Below are 15,965 nucleotides of genomic sequence, written 5' to 3'. Positions count from 1 at the left end.
GTGTACAACCATAAACTAGGACGTTTCCACTCGATAAGTGAGAACCACTTGGAAAGTCCTTTATGGAGGGTTGTTCAGTGCACTCTACTAGGAGCACCTATCTGCATGCTCGGACATCACAATGTCCCCTAACAATGAAACATGGTACTCACATCTCAGATACTAGTCTCGAACTCGAACGGCCTATATCCTTCTTAGCGGCGGCTGAATCGACTAGGAACTGTTTAGAATATACAGTATTGCAAATATGAGTTTCATTATACTCATCATATGAGCATCTCATATTCTTTCTACTATATGTATATTCAAGGACTTTATCTATGCAACTAGCATGTGTATACAGATAAAGAAGTGCCAAAACAATAATTTCAAATATTATTAAAATAAAGACTGTTTATACATAGAGTTTCGTTATGAACACTCGGCCAACACTTGGCTCGACGTGCACCTACTCTAACAGTTTAAATGTACTATCCCTCGAACTTTAAAATTGTTTTAAAGTGTTTTAATAGTTTTTTATCGCTTTAACTGTTCAAGTTTTGTGATCGTCAAAAATGGAGAGATTGTTGAAACATTTTATGTTCGCAATCTTGATTTTGATGTTAACAAAACTTGTTATTTTGTTTCTGATGATTTATCGTAGTGCGTAGGATACTGAAACTGATCAGAAGCCGAACTGGAACTAAAGCTTTCGAGAATTCCAACTGATTGTGCCAACTGATTGCCCAAACTTAATCATTCCAACTGTTGTATCAAAGAACAGTTCAACTGATTGATCAGTTTTTAGGTGATTCAGCAGAAGTCCTTCAGAAGCCCGGTCAGCTGATGAAGAGCTCAACTGATGGAAAGTCCAACTGACCAGTTCAACTGAATCAGTGAAATCAGTTCAGCTGACTAGCCAACTGATTTCTCCGAACCTGTTCAAGACCAGTTCTATTGACCAGTTCAGAGCATCAATTAGGAATCAATCAGTTTGCAGAACACGACAAGCTTATTCAATGGAATCGAGTTCGGGGGCACTACTGATCCATTCTTGGCAGAGGGATGGATTCGATCACTGGAGCTGCATTTCGAGTACCTACAGATGAGAGATGGCGACCGGGCAAGGTGCGCCATTTATATGTTGAGGGATGATGCATCCCTTTGGCGGGAGGGAGCCACTCATGGAGTTGACTTGATTACTCTCACCTGGGACAGATTCCCGCCAAGCCAAGGAAAGAAGGCAAGGTGCCGCTGAAGACGTTGTGCTCGGGCCTCTCTTGGGGGAGTCCCTTCTCTCCTCCAGAAGGATACCACCAAGCGAGATCGAGACCAGCCCCTTGTACCCCCATAACACAATAAGTCTTCGGACTTACTGCACATTGCTTCAAATACAACTCAGGATATCTAGGCTCAGGGTCTCTAACTGCGATGTTTATCCCGCATATCACTAGGAAGATATATAAGATAGATAAAAATCCTTCAACAGGATAAGAAACTTGAGAGGATCTTCTGTCCGCCTTATTCTGTCGTCCGAGATCCAAAGAGATGTTCTACGGGAAGTACTTTCCACCTGACGTAAGGGCCGCCTGAAGAGGGAGTTTATGAGTCTCCGCTAGGGGGACTTGTCTGTGGCAAAGTTTATCCGTAAGTTCGGTAGGGGCTGCCATTTTTTTCCAATGATAGCTAGAGATGCCGCCCAGAAGCTGAGGTATTTCTTGGACGGACTTAGACCCACCCTTCGCCAGAACGTCATGCTGATGAGGCCGGCAGGTTAGGATGAGGCCACCGCCTGCACCTTTTAGTCAGAGCAGGCTCTGCGGGACATAGACTTTGTGATGCAGAGGAAGCGGCATCAGACTCAATCCAGCTCCCAGCCGCAGAAGAAACAGTATTCAGGGCCACCTAGGCAGCAGGGGCAGCAGAAGCCCCAGGACAGGTTAGGAGGCCCTAGCAGCAGAGACCTCCTCAGGTCCCGGGGGTGCCTAAGCCAGAGGACAGATAGCCTTGCACGCAGTGCAACAAGTTCCATGTCGGCAAGTGTTTGTGGGGGACCTACAGATGCTTCGTTTGCGGACAGGAGGGTCACAAAGCAGGGGACTATCCTAGGAACACAGGCCCCACTACTGTCCGAGCTTATGTGGTGCATGCCGAGGAGGTCGATGCAGAGCCAGATTCGACATTGATTACTGGTAACCCTTGCGTTTAAGATTTTACTTTATTGCATGATTGCATGGGTTTTATGCTTGTATGAGGATTAAATTTTGGGATTGATAACTTAGAAGAAATTAGGACGCATGCTCTACCTAGTTGGGACTAAGAATGTAATTGTTTAATTGGAGAATTTTAAGAATCAATTGTAATAACTGATAATTTGTATGGGGTCATTCTGCATATTTTGAAAAGTTGGAGGACCAAAGTGTAATTTTCGAAACTTTAAGGGGCAAATTGGAAATTCTCGATTTATGAGGGCTAATTTTGAATTTTTGAAGAATATTTGGGTTAATTCGTTGAATTTTTGAGAATTTTGGGATAATTACCATTAAGAAATTTCTTAAGCTTCAACACGATTAGATTTGATTGTATGTTTTGTCGCAGGGAGGATATATATTTCAGGTGTAGCCACGCATGCACTGCTAGATTCAGGGGCTACACATTCGTTTATATCCAATTCTTTCGTCAAGCGACTTGAAATCATACCATTAGAGATGGATTCAGGGTTCAGAGTATCGATCCCATCCGGGGACCAGATGTTCACTTCTCAGATAGTGAAGAGATTGGAGCATCGATTGCAAAAATATATGGTGCAGGCAAATTTGATAGTGCTACCGTTTTCGGAATTCGACATTATTCTTGGTATGGATTGAATTTCATTGAATGGAGCTGTCATAGACTTTCGACAGAGGTCAGTGTCTGTCCGACCACCCAGTGGTAGGCCGTTTGTTTCTTAGGCAGCCAGACACCAGCAGATGTTGCACGTCATTTCATGCATGTGTCTGAGTGTTTGACTTGTTAGAAGGTCAAGGCATAGCATTAGAGACCTGCAGGGAAGCTGAGACCACTCCCTATTCTTGAGTGGAAATGGGAGAACATCACCATGGATTTTGTGACAGGGCTTCTGAGGACTACTGGAGGATATAATGCCATCTGGGTGATAGTTGATTGGCTCACTAAATCAGCTCATTTTCTACCGATCAGGAAAACTTTCACCATGACTCAGTACGCATAGTTGTACATCAGAGACATAGTCAGACTGCACGGGATTCCAGTATCCATCGTGTCAGACAGGGATCTGAGGTTCACGTCTACATTCTGGAAGAGTCTACATCAGGCGTTGGGTACTAAGTTACTGTTCAGTACTACTTCCAACCTCAGATAGACGGACAGTCAGAGAGGGTGATTCAGATTTTTGAGGACCTACTCCAAGCTTGCGTGATCGAATTCCAGAACAGCTAGGAGCTGAAGTTACGTCTTGTGGAGTTCATATACAACAAAAGTTATCAGACATCAATCGGTATGGCTCCATACGAGGCACTGTAAGGGAGGAAGTGTAGGTCGCCAGTGTACTGGGATGATGTAAGAGAGAGAACAGAGTTAGGTCCGGATATTGTCAGGCAGACAGTAGAGTTAGTGGTCAGGATTCGAGACAAAATGAGGACCGCTCAGAGCCGTCAGAAGAGTTATTCAGATTAGAGGCTGTGAGATCTCGAGTTCGCGGTAGGGGATCATGTGTTTGTGAAGGTCGCACCGATGAAGGGTATGATGAGGTTCGGGAAGAAAGGCAAGCTCAGCCCTAGATTCATCGGACCATTCGAGATCATAGAGAGAGTTGAGACACTCGCATACAGAGTTGCTTTACCGCCAAATCTGGCGGGAGTGCATAATGTGTTCCACGTCTCTGTGTTGCGGAAATACATGTCGAATCCTTCGATTGTGCTGAACTATGAGTCACTATAGCTGACACCGCACCTGTCATTTGAGGAGAAACCCAATAGATACTAGACAGACAGGAGAAGAGGATCCGGGACAAGGTGATCCACATGGTCAAAGTCAAGCGGTTGAATCATTCCGAGGAAGAATCCACTTGGGAGACGGAGACCGAGTTGAAGAGTCGCTACCCGGAGTTATTCGGTATGCTTTAATTTCGAGGACGAAATTTTATTAAAGGAGGGAAGAGTTGTATTTATTTATTTATATGCATTTAATGCATAATTATTGCATGATAGGGTTCATTTCAAGATTATTTTAAAAATTCACGCATTAGGGTTTCTAGATGCATTTCACTCTAGATCGAGGAATGGAGACCCGAGAATTATCAGGAAAATTATTTTTATTACCTGTTTAGTTTTTATTTATTAATATAAGGTGTTTTAAGTGTATTTTTCAAGAAATAGGCTTTGTTGGGTATTTTTACCTACCAGAGCATATTTTTAATTGGTACGCAAATTTTAACGATTCAGAGGACTTTTCGTGGGCTCGGGCGATATTTTCAAAAACGTACCACAACAAAATATTTTCGAGAGTATTTTTGGACTTGATGGGCCTATTTTTAAGATTAAGGTGCTCAAAACCTTTTAATCTTTTTTTAAAACAAAGTTAGGGCCCATAGCATTTTAATTATCTATGTAACTACTACCCTAAACACTCCCTAAACCTAACCCTATTCATATCACCCGCCAACCCCTCCTTCAGCAACACATATCAACGTAATTTTGCAGTTGAGGGTCTCGGTTCTCCCATCTTTCCTCAAGCAAGTCCCTCCCCGCTCCTCCGGCGCCTTTCTGACGTGAAATCCTTCTAGTTTTCGACCTTAAAACATCAAGGCGCGCCATGTACCTTTATTTCTACATCATTTACGCTAAATACTTGCTGATATGCATGCCATTCACGTTTAATGCTCGGTCCCTGCATGTTTTTCATTTGTAGCTTTCGTTTATGGCTCATGCATGTGTTTCTTTTGCAAACTGATGATTTTGTTTGTTGTGTTGTGCAAGGGCTGTCGGCTGCTGTTGTTTAGAGGCTGAAACACGTCACTGATTAAGTGACAATAGGTTGGAGTCATGATTTGGGCGAGAGTGTGCACATGCTGAGGGGTACGCTTGGAGTTGTATGTGTCTTGTTTTGATGGGGGATCGAGAGAGGGGTGGGGCTGGAAGTGCAAGGGCTGAATCAAGGCATGGACCAGACCCTGGTGGGTCTGAGACACGCCCCAGGGAGGCTCAACCATTGCTGGAACCACCCATGTAGAGGGCGATCGCATGTTAGAGGGGTGAGTCTCGGGTGGAGTGTTTTCGGGCCATGATGAGTTGGGGCGTCGTGGGTTTTGCATGTAGCTACAAGCCATGGTTAGTGGAGTCCAGTAGGGTCTGGTCTTGGTCCTAAGTGGTCTGGTTCGAAGCTGGTCGGGTGGCGTTCGAGCTAGGGCCGAGTATTAGTGAGTAGGGTTTTTGAATTGTTAGTGCGGGAAATTTCAGTAGATTGCAGCAAGGTCTTTTGGTGGTTCAAATTTGAGAGTTTTAGGTCTACCTAGATGATATTAAGTGGTGTTTTAAGTTGAGAGAAATTTGGTTAAGTTTCGAGTTGATTCGGGTTAAAACTGGGACCCCGGTCCAAGTTTTAAAATGAATAGGTTAAGTTTTGTAACAGGCTCGATTTTACGTCTAATAAAAACTTTTAAATATGTTTTGGGATGTTCTAAGGAGTTTGGTAAGCTTCGGGTCAAAATTTAGAGGTCCAGGGGTAAAACGGACATTTTGGGTTTCTATGGGCAAAATGGTCATTTTGCACCCGGGTGAGATTTTAGTCCTGACAGTGCTCCGAGCACAAATTTATCATTTTTTAAATGTTTATGCATCATGATCATGATTTTATAAAATTATGAAATATATGTTGCATGCTTTATTATAAGAAAAATTTACGCATGTGCATGATTTTGATAAATGATGAAAATGATGATGTTTTGAAAGATGGTAATTATTTGTGGCTATCGATGTATATGCAAATGCTTAAGATGTATATGTAAATGTTGATGATGAGGTCTAGGCACAGTGGATGTGTAATACTGTCACTGATGTCCGACAGCTGCCGGGTACCGCGGTTCTAATTAATGATGTATGAAAGTCACAACTAATTAACTAAATTCAGTAAAGGAATGATGTATAAGGATATGATGATAATGATGATCTGTTTTGACATGCTACGATTTCATATGACACGTTTACTTTACGCTTTTAAAGTTCATGTAATGTATGTTGATTACAGTATATTTTCATTGATGTATGCTATGTATATGTACTTGTTATTTCTGGTATAGGTGTGTTGAGTCTTTAGACTCACTAGGCGTGTGTGATGCAGATGAGCATGTTTTTTAGGGGACTGGAGGTGCCGAACTCTAAGTCAACGGGACTGGATGTGCGTGCACGACCTGAGGACCACATTTCTTCCGCACATGATGTTTTTATGAGTTTTGAGAGGACAGGAGTATTTCATACATTGGTTTTGTTACGATGTTAGTTTTAAGATTTCTACTCGTTATGTTTGCGCATTTTTCTGTTGGTCAGGTTTGGCCTNGCACTTTAAATTAGTAGATGTTTCTTTATTATATCATCGAAAGGAAATTTTTTTAAGCATATTGCATCACATATTGTATGATTGCATGGCGTGGTTCCGGAAGCCACACAGACTGTTGCTTTATAGAAGTGCTGAAACAACCTACATGAATGATATTATTCTTACACTTGCCTATTTATTTTTCACTTGACAGTAGGGATGTAAACGAATCGAGTCGAATTGTATCAGGCTCGAGCTCGGCTCATTTAAATTATATATAAGCTCGAGCTCAACTCGAGTTTTTATCATGAGCCTCGAGCTCGACTCGTTTTGATATGACTAAGCTCGTGAATAGCTCGATCTCGATTCATAAATGGCTCAATTATCTTGTTTAAGCAGTTTGTCGGACTCATTTACGAGCTCATCGATTATTCTTAACCAAAATATCAACTAAAATATGAGAATTTAAAGGGATGACTTCTCATTTTATAACATTTCGATCACTTCTCTTTCACTCCAATATCGTTGTGGGACAATGAAAGTTTCCTTCTAATGCTTGAGTTATTGTACAGCCCAACAAACTAGTTGAGCTCGCGCCGAATATTCTTATGATCGAGCTCGGCTCAATAAAATTGTCTAGCTCGGCTCGATAAACTCATCTAACGATCTCAAACGAGCTTTTTATCGAGTCGAGCTCTGAATAACTTACGAGCGAATTGGTTGGTTTACATTCCTACTTGACATATTCTTTTTCCCCTTTTGACATGCGAGTTTGGAAAAGCTTAACTTTAGCTAAAATGTAACCTTATACTTTCTTGGTCAACAAGATTTATTTATTTTCTTTTCTCTTGCTTTCATGCACGGTTCTACCAAACATATGTTCTTGGGAGATCATTTTTAATATGATTAAATTTTTTAGACATTTTTTTTAATATGTATCGTGTAAGTAGAGATGCATGGATCCGAAATTCCGAATGTACGTAAAACCGTATGAACAAGGAATAGTTAAATTTTTAAAAAGAAAAAGAAAAAGGGGATATAGTCAAGAATGTTTATACACACACGAATATGAGTATAAAACCATACATTTATTTCACCGACGTGAGTTCCTGTCTACTAGTGTCCTTCGAATGAAGTATATCTGTACAATGTTTATCATGAATGGACTCGTATTTAATCTTGTATCCGTTCTTATGGTCTTACTGTTTATTAATTTTAATGGAACATCGATCCACGATTGGTTGTTTTTCGATTAATTGCTTTCAATTGTTGGCTTTGCCAAAGCTTCTTGGAAATGGGACAGCATCTCTGGCATCATTGAGTCCAGTGGCATAAAGAACAAAAGGATCAAACAAGAAGCTGAAACCCGAGCATTTTGCGACACCATGCTTGTGAAGATCAAGGTACCATTCGGACTGCTGGTTTTCCAATCCGAGTTCCTTAATCCTACAACGTTATATCAAAGATTATGATTAGCTATAATTCATGAGTAAAAAACCCTGAAAGCACAACATTTTCTCACCTTGTGCTCAACATATTAAAGCGTTCTTCCTTTTGGCTTCCTCTAATCAAAGTTCCAACCTAAGTTATGATGAAAATTGCTTGTCATATATATGCATGTTATCACAAGAAATGGTAATTGAACAAAAAATATGTTGATTAATTTAAACCGAATTTATGCTTAATTTCTACCTTTGGCACGATCATTTCAAATGATGCTACGGTTCTTCCATCATCGTTCAACCGTGTGTAGAATGGCTCAAGTTCTCTCGGTTGGTTGTATATGACAAGTGGTTTTTTGTATATTTCTTCGGTTAGATAGCTGCCACCAAGCAAATAAACGTAAAAAGAGATTAGATATTTCTTTCAACTTGTACGAAGCATTCAAGTGTAATCTGCAATCCTGTTTTTTAGACCTTTTATGTTCTTCACTGAGAGCAGCACCCCATTCAACTTTTTCTCCGAATTTCTTCTCAGTAACCTGATTCATGATGATCATAACAAAGTAGAAGATGTAATGATTTCTTGAAATTTTTATAAGAAGATCAGTTTACCTTCTTCAAAACTTCAACTGCCTCTGTGTAGGAAACCTTTTCAAATTGGCTTGTTACTATAAATTGAAGCCGATCAACGACAAATTTGTCAACACGTCTTGAGATGAACTTCAGGTCTTCAGTGCAATTCTCAAGAATCCACTTGCAAATGAACTTTAAGAAGTCATTTGCACAGTCCATTGAATCCTGAAATTTTCAAGAAAAAGTGAACCAACTCATATTTTTCATGTGTAGTATTTTGTAAAAATTTAAGTTTTCATAAGGAAAATCCAAATCCCAGCTCCATCCACAGTTAAGCTAAATATACCTCTATGTGGGAGAATGCCATTTCAAGTTCGGCTATCCACATCTCAGCCAATGATTTATTGGAATAATTTTTATTTGCACGAAATCTTGGTCCAACTGAGTAAACATTTCCAAGGGCGCACCCGTAACTCTCCAAATGCAAGCGACCGGTAACAGTCAAATACGTCTTGCTAGAAAAGAAATCCTTAGAGAAATCAAATTTGTAAGTTTTCGTAGATTTTCCAATTTTTGCCTTTAGTTTTTCTTCCAATTGTGATGCTAATTCAGTAGTTTTCTTGAGGTCCTGAGTCGCAGCAACCAGTGCTTCCTCGTTGCTTTCGGTTCTTTGAAGTTCTTCAACTTTCTTACTCTTTTCTTTAATGGATGCAATAATCGATTCAAGTTTCACGCCCCAAGTGTCATCAGCATTGCTTTGATCCTTGATTCCATCGTTACCAAGAAGAGTTGTGACTAGGAAATTTTCACCAAATCCCTCACAATCAGTGCCGGTGATTATGGGCACTTGCACGTTGAGAAATCCATTTTCTTGGAAGAAATTATGTGTTGCTTGTGTAAGAGCATTTCTGATCCTCATTACAGACGCTACCTACGAATAATGCATCAATTTGTGGAAAATTAAACGTCCCTGGCGATAAATTGAATGGGGGTAGATTTCATTTTCAGAACTGTCAAAGCTCTAAAATATCGAAGCCTTGGTTAAAAAATAGATACAAGTTAAGAATAGAGTGGCTAATACCGTTGTTGTGCGTGGCCTAAAATGAGAAGAATCCCTTAACGATTCGAGAGGCAAACGCTTCTTCGACAAAGGATATGTATCCTGATCAACTTTCCCAATATAAAGTATATTCTCTGCTTTAAACTCCATGATTTGCTTCCCCTGCAGTGATGGTTTTTGCAATATGCCTTCTGCATGTATGCAAGTTCCTGTAGGCATCACATGACTTGGAGAAGCCAAAGCTGAGTCCACCAGAACCTGATCCAACACCAACACAATCAACATGAGAAAAGGAGCTCCAACTTTGATTGAATGAGTCAAACGATGTTTTTGTTGGACGCATTTATACACTCGATCACATCAACGATTACAACTCTTTTTTGAATAACTATAGTCTATCTGATACTGATAGAGATCATGCTTGTGCCAGATTAACACAAAACAGGTAAATTACTCTTCCTAAAATTCATATTTTCTCTGTGATGTGTTCCAATTCTTGTAGCATCAACGTTAACGTGTCCGAAGTGGTGGAATTGCACGAGGACTTGTAGACCATTGATATTTTACAATACATTACATGAAGGAAACTTAACCAAGAAATAAACTTATACAAACAAACCTGCAAAGAAGAAACAGAAGATCCATCACTGATTTGCAATATCGAAATCGAGGGCTGTGGCGGTTTAGGGACAACAGAATCCAACTTGTCACGAATACGAAGCTCGCCTACACCTAAAACCTTCATGATAGACCGGAAAAATGGTAACCGAGTTTGAATAATTTCAACACAGCTCGTATCTTTCGGGCCAACCACCTCAGGAGCTGGCAAAGGCTGTTCCTTTCTGAATTCACGGGAGGACTTCACCCATCCCCCGATCATCACACGTTGTCCAATCAACCCCACGCCGCCATCGGAACGTCCTAATATGGTTTTCAAGACTACCCTTTTCGAATACTTTTGAAGGGCAGCTGGACCTTCAACAAGGGCTTGTTCAGAAGCCATCTTAGATGAGAAAAATATGGAATATCGTGCCGTAAACTTCGAATGGAACAGATTATCTGTTTTGTTGGGATTGTGAGGGAGAAGTAGGATTATATATATATGTGTGTGGAGATACATATAGAATAGAGAAACGATGCTTTGCTTTGGCTTTATTTGGATTGTGGAGGAAAGAAAGCTTGGGAACTTTGAAGGAGATGGGAAAGGTTTGGTATTCTTGAAGAGCTGGGAATCGCGGGAGTTTTCAAAACGTAAACGTGCTCTTTAAGTAGTATGCAAATCAATTTAGCGAATGAGTAATTATGACAAGAAACAACAGACCTTCAAAATTATTACACTTTGACGAGGATTTCTTTGCCTAATGCGTCAAAATCCAGTCCCTTTTGTCTGGGTTTACTTGGATAGAATTCCCTCGAGGAAAAAAAAAATATATTAAATTTAAGAATTTATTTTTCATTTTTACTATCGAAAAAAAACCTAAATCATAAAATAGATATTATATCGTGTTCTCAACATACCCTAAATTTTAATTGATTTGTAATTTAAAAAATGTTTAATTTATTATATATTTTTAAAATAAATTTAATGGAATATAATGTTATTTTTCTTATTTAATTATATCAATTTTGTTTGCATGTATTTGCTTCAAATTTATAAAAATGCATAATGTGATCTAGCATTAATCAATTGATATAAACGAAATGCATTTATCGAGAAACTAAGCTGCTTCATATAATATATATTTAATATTTTATTAATATAATATATATAATTTTAAAGTTCATCTTAAAATTACTTATATAACTTTAAGTATATTACAAAACGCAGATGAGATTGTCTTACAAGTCAATTGCATAAGATGTATCTCTGACCCAACTTACTCCATAAATAATATTACTTTTCATCGTTGATATGAACTGAGTCTATCTATCTCACGATGGATAGACAATATGTTTCTTCAAAATTAATTGTCGTGTAACTTCTTGCCAACCAATCAGAAGTATATAATACGCTTTATTGGGCTAATATTTTGGAACAAAGATTCATAAAACTTTAATATAAAAGACAAAAACTTTTGCGAGAGACGGTCTCACATGTCGTATTTTGTGAGACGAACCTCTTATTTAGGTCATCCATGAAAAAATATTATTTTTTATGCTAAGAGTGTTATTTTTTATTGTGAATATCGGTAGGGTTGACTCGTCTCACAGATAAAGATTCGTGAAACCGTCTCACAAGAGACCAACTCGCAACAAAATGGGCACCTCATGTGCATGTATAAAACATTTTATTAATTAAAAAATGATAATTTTATAATATATCGATAATTAATGCATATAATCTGCCATAAGCACAGCCTTCCCACCCGCCTCGGAGTTAATGTGATTTCTTAGATTATTTCAATTCATCAACCGATAAACCTAATCTGTATTAAATATTTTTAATGAAAACACTTTTTTTAAAAAAATAATAATCAATTTTATATTTTTGGTCTCCGACACAAAATCAAATCTAGGTTATACTAGCCCAGTCAAAAATTTTGGGCTATTTTATAATATTTTTCTCTAATCAAGGAACCTGTAGGATTTCAAAATCTGAGTCAACGTTTCTCTGGCTTGACCTCACTTTCTGCAACAAGAAGTCAGCTTCTTATATATATTAATTATTAATTATTGATTTCATTATTATTAACAACTTCAATTTGGTAGATCTTAATCATAAGAGTCATTATGACAAATGTGTTGAGCAATCAATATGTGATCATGATTAGGTATGTAAATGAACCAAACTGTTTGTGAGCTATTCGAAGCTCGATTCAATAAAATTTCGTTTGAGTTCGTTTATTGAGGCTCGTTAAGATAAACAAACCAAACTCAAACTTACAGTATTCGGTTCGTTAGTTCGTAAACATGTTCGTTGGTAAGTTCATGAGTAATCTCTTAGATGAAAAAATAATAATTTTGTTATTTGATTTATTGATTCTGCATATTATTTATGAAATATATAGAAAAATCTGTTAAATTTATTTATTATAATAAATTTAAAAATTTTAATAAGAATGTTATATTTTTCTTTCAATATATAATTTACTTTTTAATTAATTTAATGAAAATTTAAATGTATAATTCATATTTATTAAGTTTGTTTATTCTCGATAAAAGCTTAAATTATAAGCTCGTGAGCCATGCATATATTCGTTAAATAAATATCGAACTCGGCTCGACTCGATTACAACCCTAATCATGATTTCTCGACTCAATACACCCATAAAAGTAGCATGAACAAAACAATTATGATCGTTCTTTGAAAAAATAACTAAAAACTTTTAACCGCTACATTTTTGTGCACAAAATTGTTGACCTTTTACATTAACAACTTTCTCACTTCTTACTTCTTTATGCTAATTGTAATGACCATTCGTACAATAATGAAATGGAACGAAAAAATTAGCATTTCCCTTTTTATGGAACATTTTTCGATTAATGCATCCACGTGTCTGTCTGGTTAATCATCGGATCTTCACAATAATTTGGAAAACACGCATAAAAGGTGAGTAATTCTCATTTAAGGCAATTAGAAAAGTCAATGGGACCAAATTCAAAGAATGTGAACATATTAATCCATTTTCAAAATCTCTCCTCAGCCTCCTCTAAAATATTTTTTTATAAAATTGATATGTGCAAGAATTTTATTAGCATAATTCAATTCATATCATCTAAATATTATCAAATATTTCATTTTTTTTTATTTCTTTCATTTCAAACATTCACATATATAATTAAATAATTAAATAATATATTGTTCAACTGATGAAGTTAATTAATTCGATAAACTTGAAATAATTGATTTATTTTGTTATCAAATTGCAAACAACACTAGATGTTCGTTGATGAATCAGTCCGTACATACTTGATCAAAGAACAACAAAAAATTTCGCAGAAAAGAGTAGCGAATGGGGCTGGCTCGAATGAGACTTCTACACCGTTTGGATAATTCTTCGGAGGAACTTCACCATCCGGGTCAAACTTTCCAGAATACTGTGTATTGTCATGATTGCAATGAACTAAAAATGTGTTTATTTTTATTGTTGTGTGCATTTTTTTTAAAATTTGTTGGTGATATGTGATTTAGTATGAAATTAATTAAAAATTTCCAAATAAAAAATATGAAATGGACAAAAAAAATATAAGAAAGAACCATTTCGTAACTTTTGATGATGACATTTTTATAATTTATACATTTTATGTTTTGTACTCTAAAAAAGAACCATTCCAGATAAAGTTCGGTACATTTTATGTTTTGTATTCTAACTTATTAAAATCATATTAAACATTAAATATATTATCATATATCTTATATATCATTAACTTATCTTGATATTATATATTACATGTTTATCCTATCATGTGTATCAAACTATGTCTAAATATAGAAGGAATATGTAGGATCATTATATGAAGATGGGTTGGAGGAGTTTTCCTCCACTATAACATATAAATCCTCCATCGTTGGAAAGGAGGGTTGGAGATGTGCGAGGAAGCGCTTGAGTTCGAAAATGTCACATAATAATCGGAAAATCCTCCAACCCAATGGAATAAAAATAATTAAATAAGCCTTTTTTTTAATAAAAAAAAAAGAAGTTTATCCAATAAAATAAATATATATTGTATAAAATAATAGTGTGTGAATGGGATGCAAAACGTAACAAAAAATCAAAATGGCAATAAATAAGGGGGGTAGAAATTTAGGGGCGAAAGCGCACACATTTAGGAAATAGTCTTTATGACAACCCTACCCTCCTCCTCCCATCTATTCTATATATACACACGCCCAGAGACCCTCTCCACCACACAGCCATGGCCGTTTCTTCCATTCTTCTCATAGCCGCCGTGGCTTTTCTATTCTCACCGGCGGCTGCCCTCACCTGCACATCACAGACATTCTCTCACAAAGTCGCTTTCACAAACTGTACGGACCTCCCCACTCTCAAGGCCTCCCTCCACTGGACCTACGAACCTGCAGCCAAGCCCAATCCCACCCTCTCCATAGCATTCATCGCGCCGCCCGCGAATCCAGATGGGTGGGTGGCTTGGGCTCTTAATCCGACGGCACCTGGCATGATTGGATCTCAGGCTCTCGTCGCTTTCAAGCAGTCCAACGGCTCCACCGTCGTCAAAACGTACAATATATCGGCATATGGACCTATTTCGGAATCCAAGATCTCCTACGAGGTTCTAGAAAAGAGCGCAGAGTATTCCAATGGGGTATTCACGATATTCGCGAAGCTAGTGTTGCCGGAGGCGGAGGAGGTTAATCAGGTCTGGCAGGTGGGTTCTTCCGTGAAGGATGGGGTGCCTCTGAAGCATGCGTTTGCGGCGGATAATCTGGCTTCCAAAGGTACTTTACAGTTTACGAGTCGCAGTGTTCTGGCGCCGGCGCCGTCCCCGTCCCCGAACAGTGCCGCCGCGCTCCCGCCGCAGGATGGGAAGAACGGTGCAGGAAGTTCAAGGGTGGGGTTGAGTGGTTTGGTGGTGTGTGGAGTTTTGGGGTTAGTTGGGGCTTCGATTTTGATGCTTTAGAGCGGATTATTTGCTTTACACTGCCTTGGAATGTCATAAAATATTGTTTTTGGTATGTACCATTAATCACATTTTCCTGCTTCTAATGTATTCTGTTCATCCTTTTTAAATATATAAATATATATAATAATAATAAAAAATTTATGAAACATATTCATATATCAATTTCCTTTCAATATATTTTTGAATTGATTCATTAAAAAATATTATTTGTTATTACAAATATACATCTAATCCATTCATCTCACAAAAAAATATATACAGATTATACATAATTAATCAAGATAGGGATTATCATCTAGTGAATGTTTCTGAAATAGGCTGAGCTCTATGTTTGAATATATTTAGATAAATAAATCAGTCTGATTAATATCAACGCCATCGAGTTTTAAAGCTCGAATGATCCAACAGGAGCTTCTGCCTGAGTTCAATGTCTTTTTTTACACCACCTATATAGTATCATTTACCGATGTATTATTGCTTTTGTGCTGATATCTTCCTGTTCAGGGCTTCGGACAATCACTCGATCGATCATAGTTTTGTTTGTTTGTTTGTTTATATTAAAGAAAGACTATACTTGGGTTATGCTAGGACCAGGGAAATCGAAACAATTAAATGGGATGCAGGCATGTTTGTTTTTATTGTGGAGTTTTGGATTTTAAAAATAAAATATTTTTCGATTATCTCACGAATCCATATATATTAGATGACGAATATACAAAATAAAATTTTTGATATAAAAAATAATATTTTAATTGATAATATATGCTTTACTTCATATA

General features: G+C 37.6%; 2 protein-coding genes across 2 annotated transcripts; one reads left to right on the top strand and one right to left on the bottom strand.

The window, feature by feature from the left end:
* Positions 1-7,567: 7,567 nt before the first annotated feature.
* Positions 7,568-10,686, bottom strand: LOC140991028 (asparagine--tRNA ligase, cytoplasmic 2). The gene is made up of 8 exons (XM_073460933.1): positions 10,223-10,686; positions 9,625-9,861; positions 8,890-9,474; positions 8,583-8,768; positions 8,445-8,509; positions 8,221-8,350; positions 8,051-8,109; positions 7,568-7,974 (listed from the first exon to the last, which is right to left on the bottom strand). Exons 1-8 carry the CDS (start codon positions 10,604-10,606, stop codon positions 7,791-7,793), a joined length of 1,830 nt encoding a protein of 609 aa, XP_073317034.1. The 5' UTR covers positions 10,607-10,686; the 3' UTR covers positions 7,568-7,790.
* A 3,697-nt stretch (positions 10,687-14,383) lies between these two features.
* Positions 14,384-15,269, top strand: LOC140990904 (cytochrome b561 and DOMON domain-containing protein At3g25290). Its single transcript, XM_073460751.1, has one exon. It carries the CDS (start codon positions 14,461-14,463, stop codon positions 15,181-15,183), a length of 723 nt encoding a protein of 240 aa, XP_073316852.1. The 5' UTR covers positions 14,384-14,460; the 3' UTR covers positions 15,184-15,269.
* Positions 15,270-15,965: the final 696 nt, after the last annotated feature.

Source organism: Primulina huaijiensis, chromosome 13 (genome assembly GCF_012295235.1).
Source record: "Primulina huaijiensis isolate GDHJ02 chromosome 13, ASM1229523v2, whole genome shotgun sequence".
NCBI classification, from domain to species: Eukaryota; Viridiplantae; Streptophyta; class Magnoliopsida; order Lamiales; family Gesneriaceae; genus Primulina; species Primulina huaijiensis.
The sequence above is the reverse complement of the archived record's forward strand: the minus strand, read 5'-3'. Positions and strand labels throughout refer to the sequence as shown.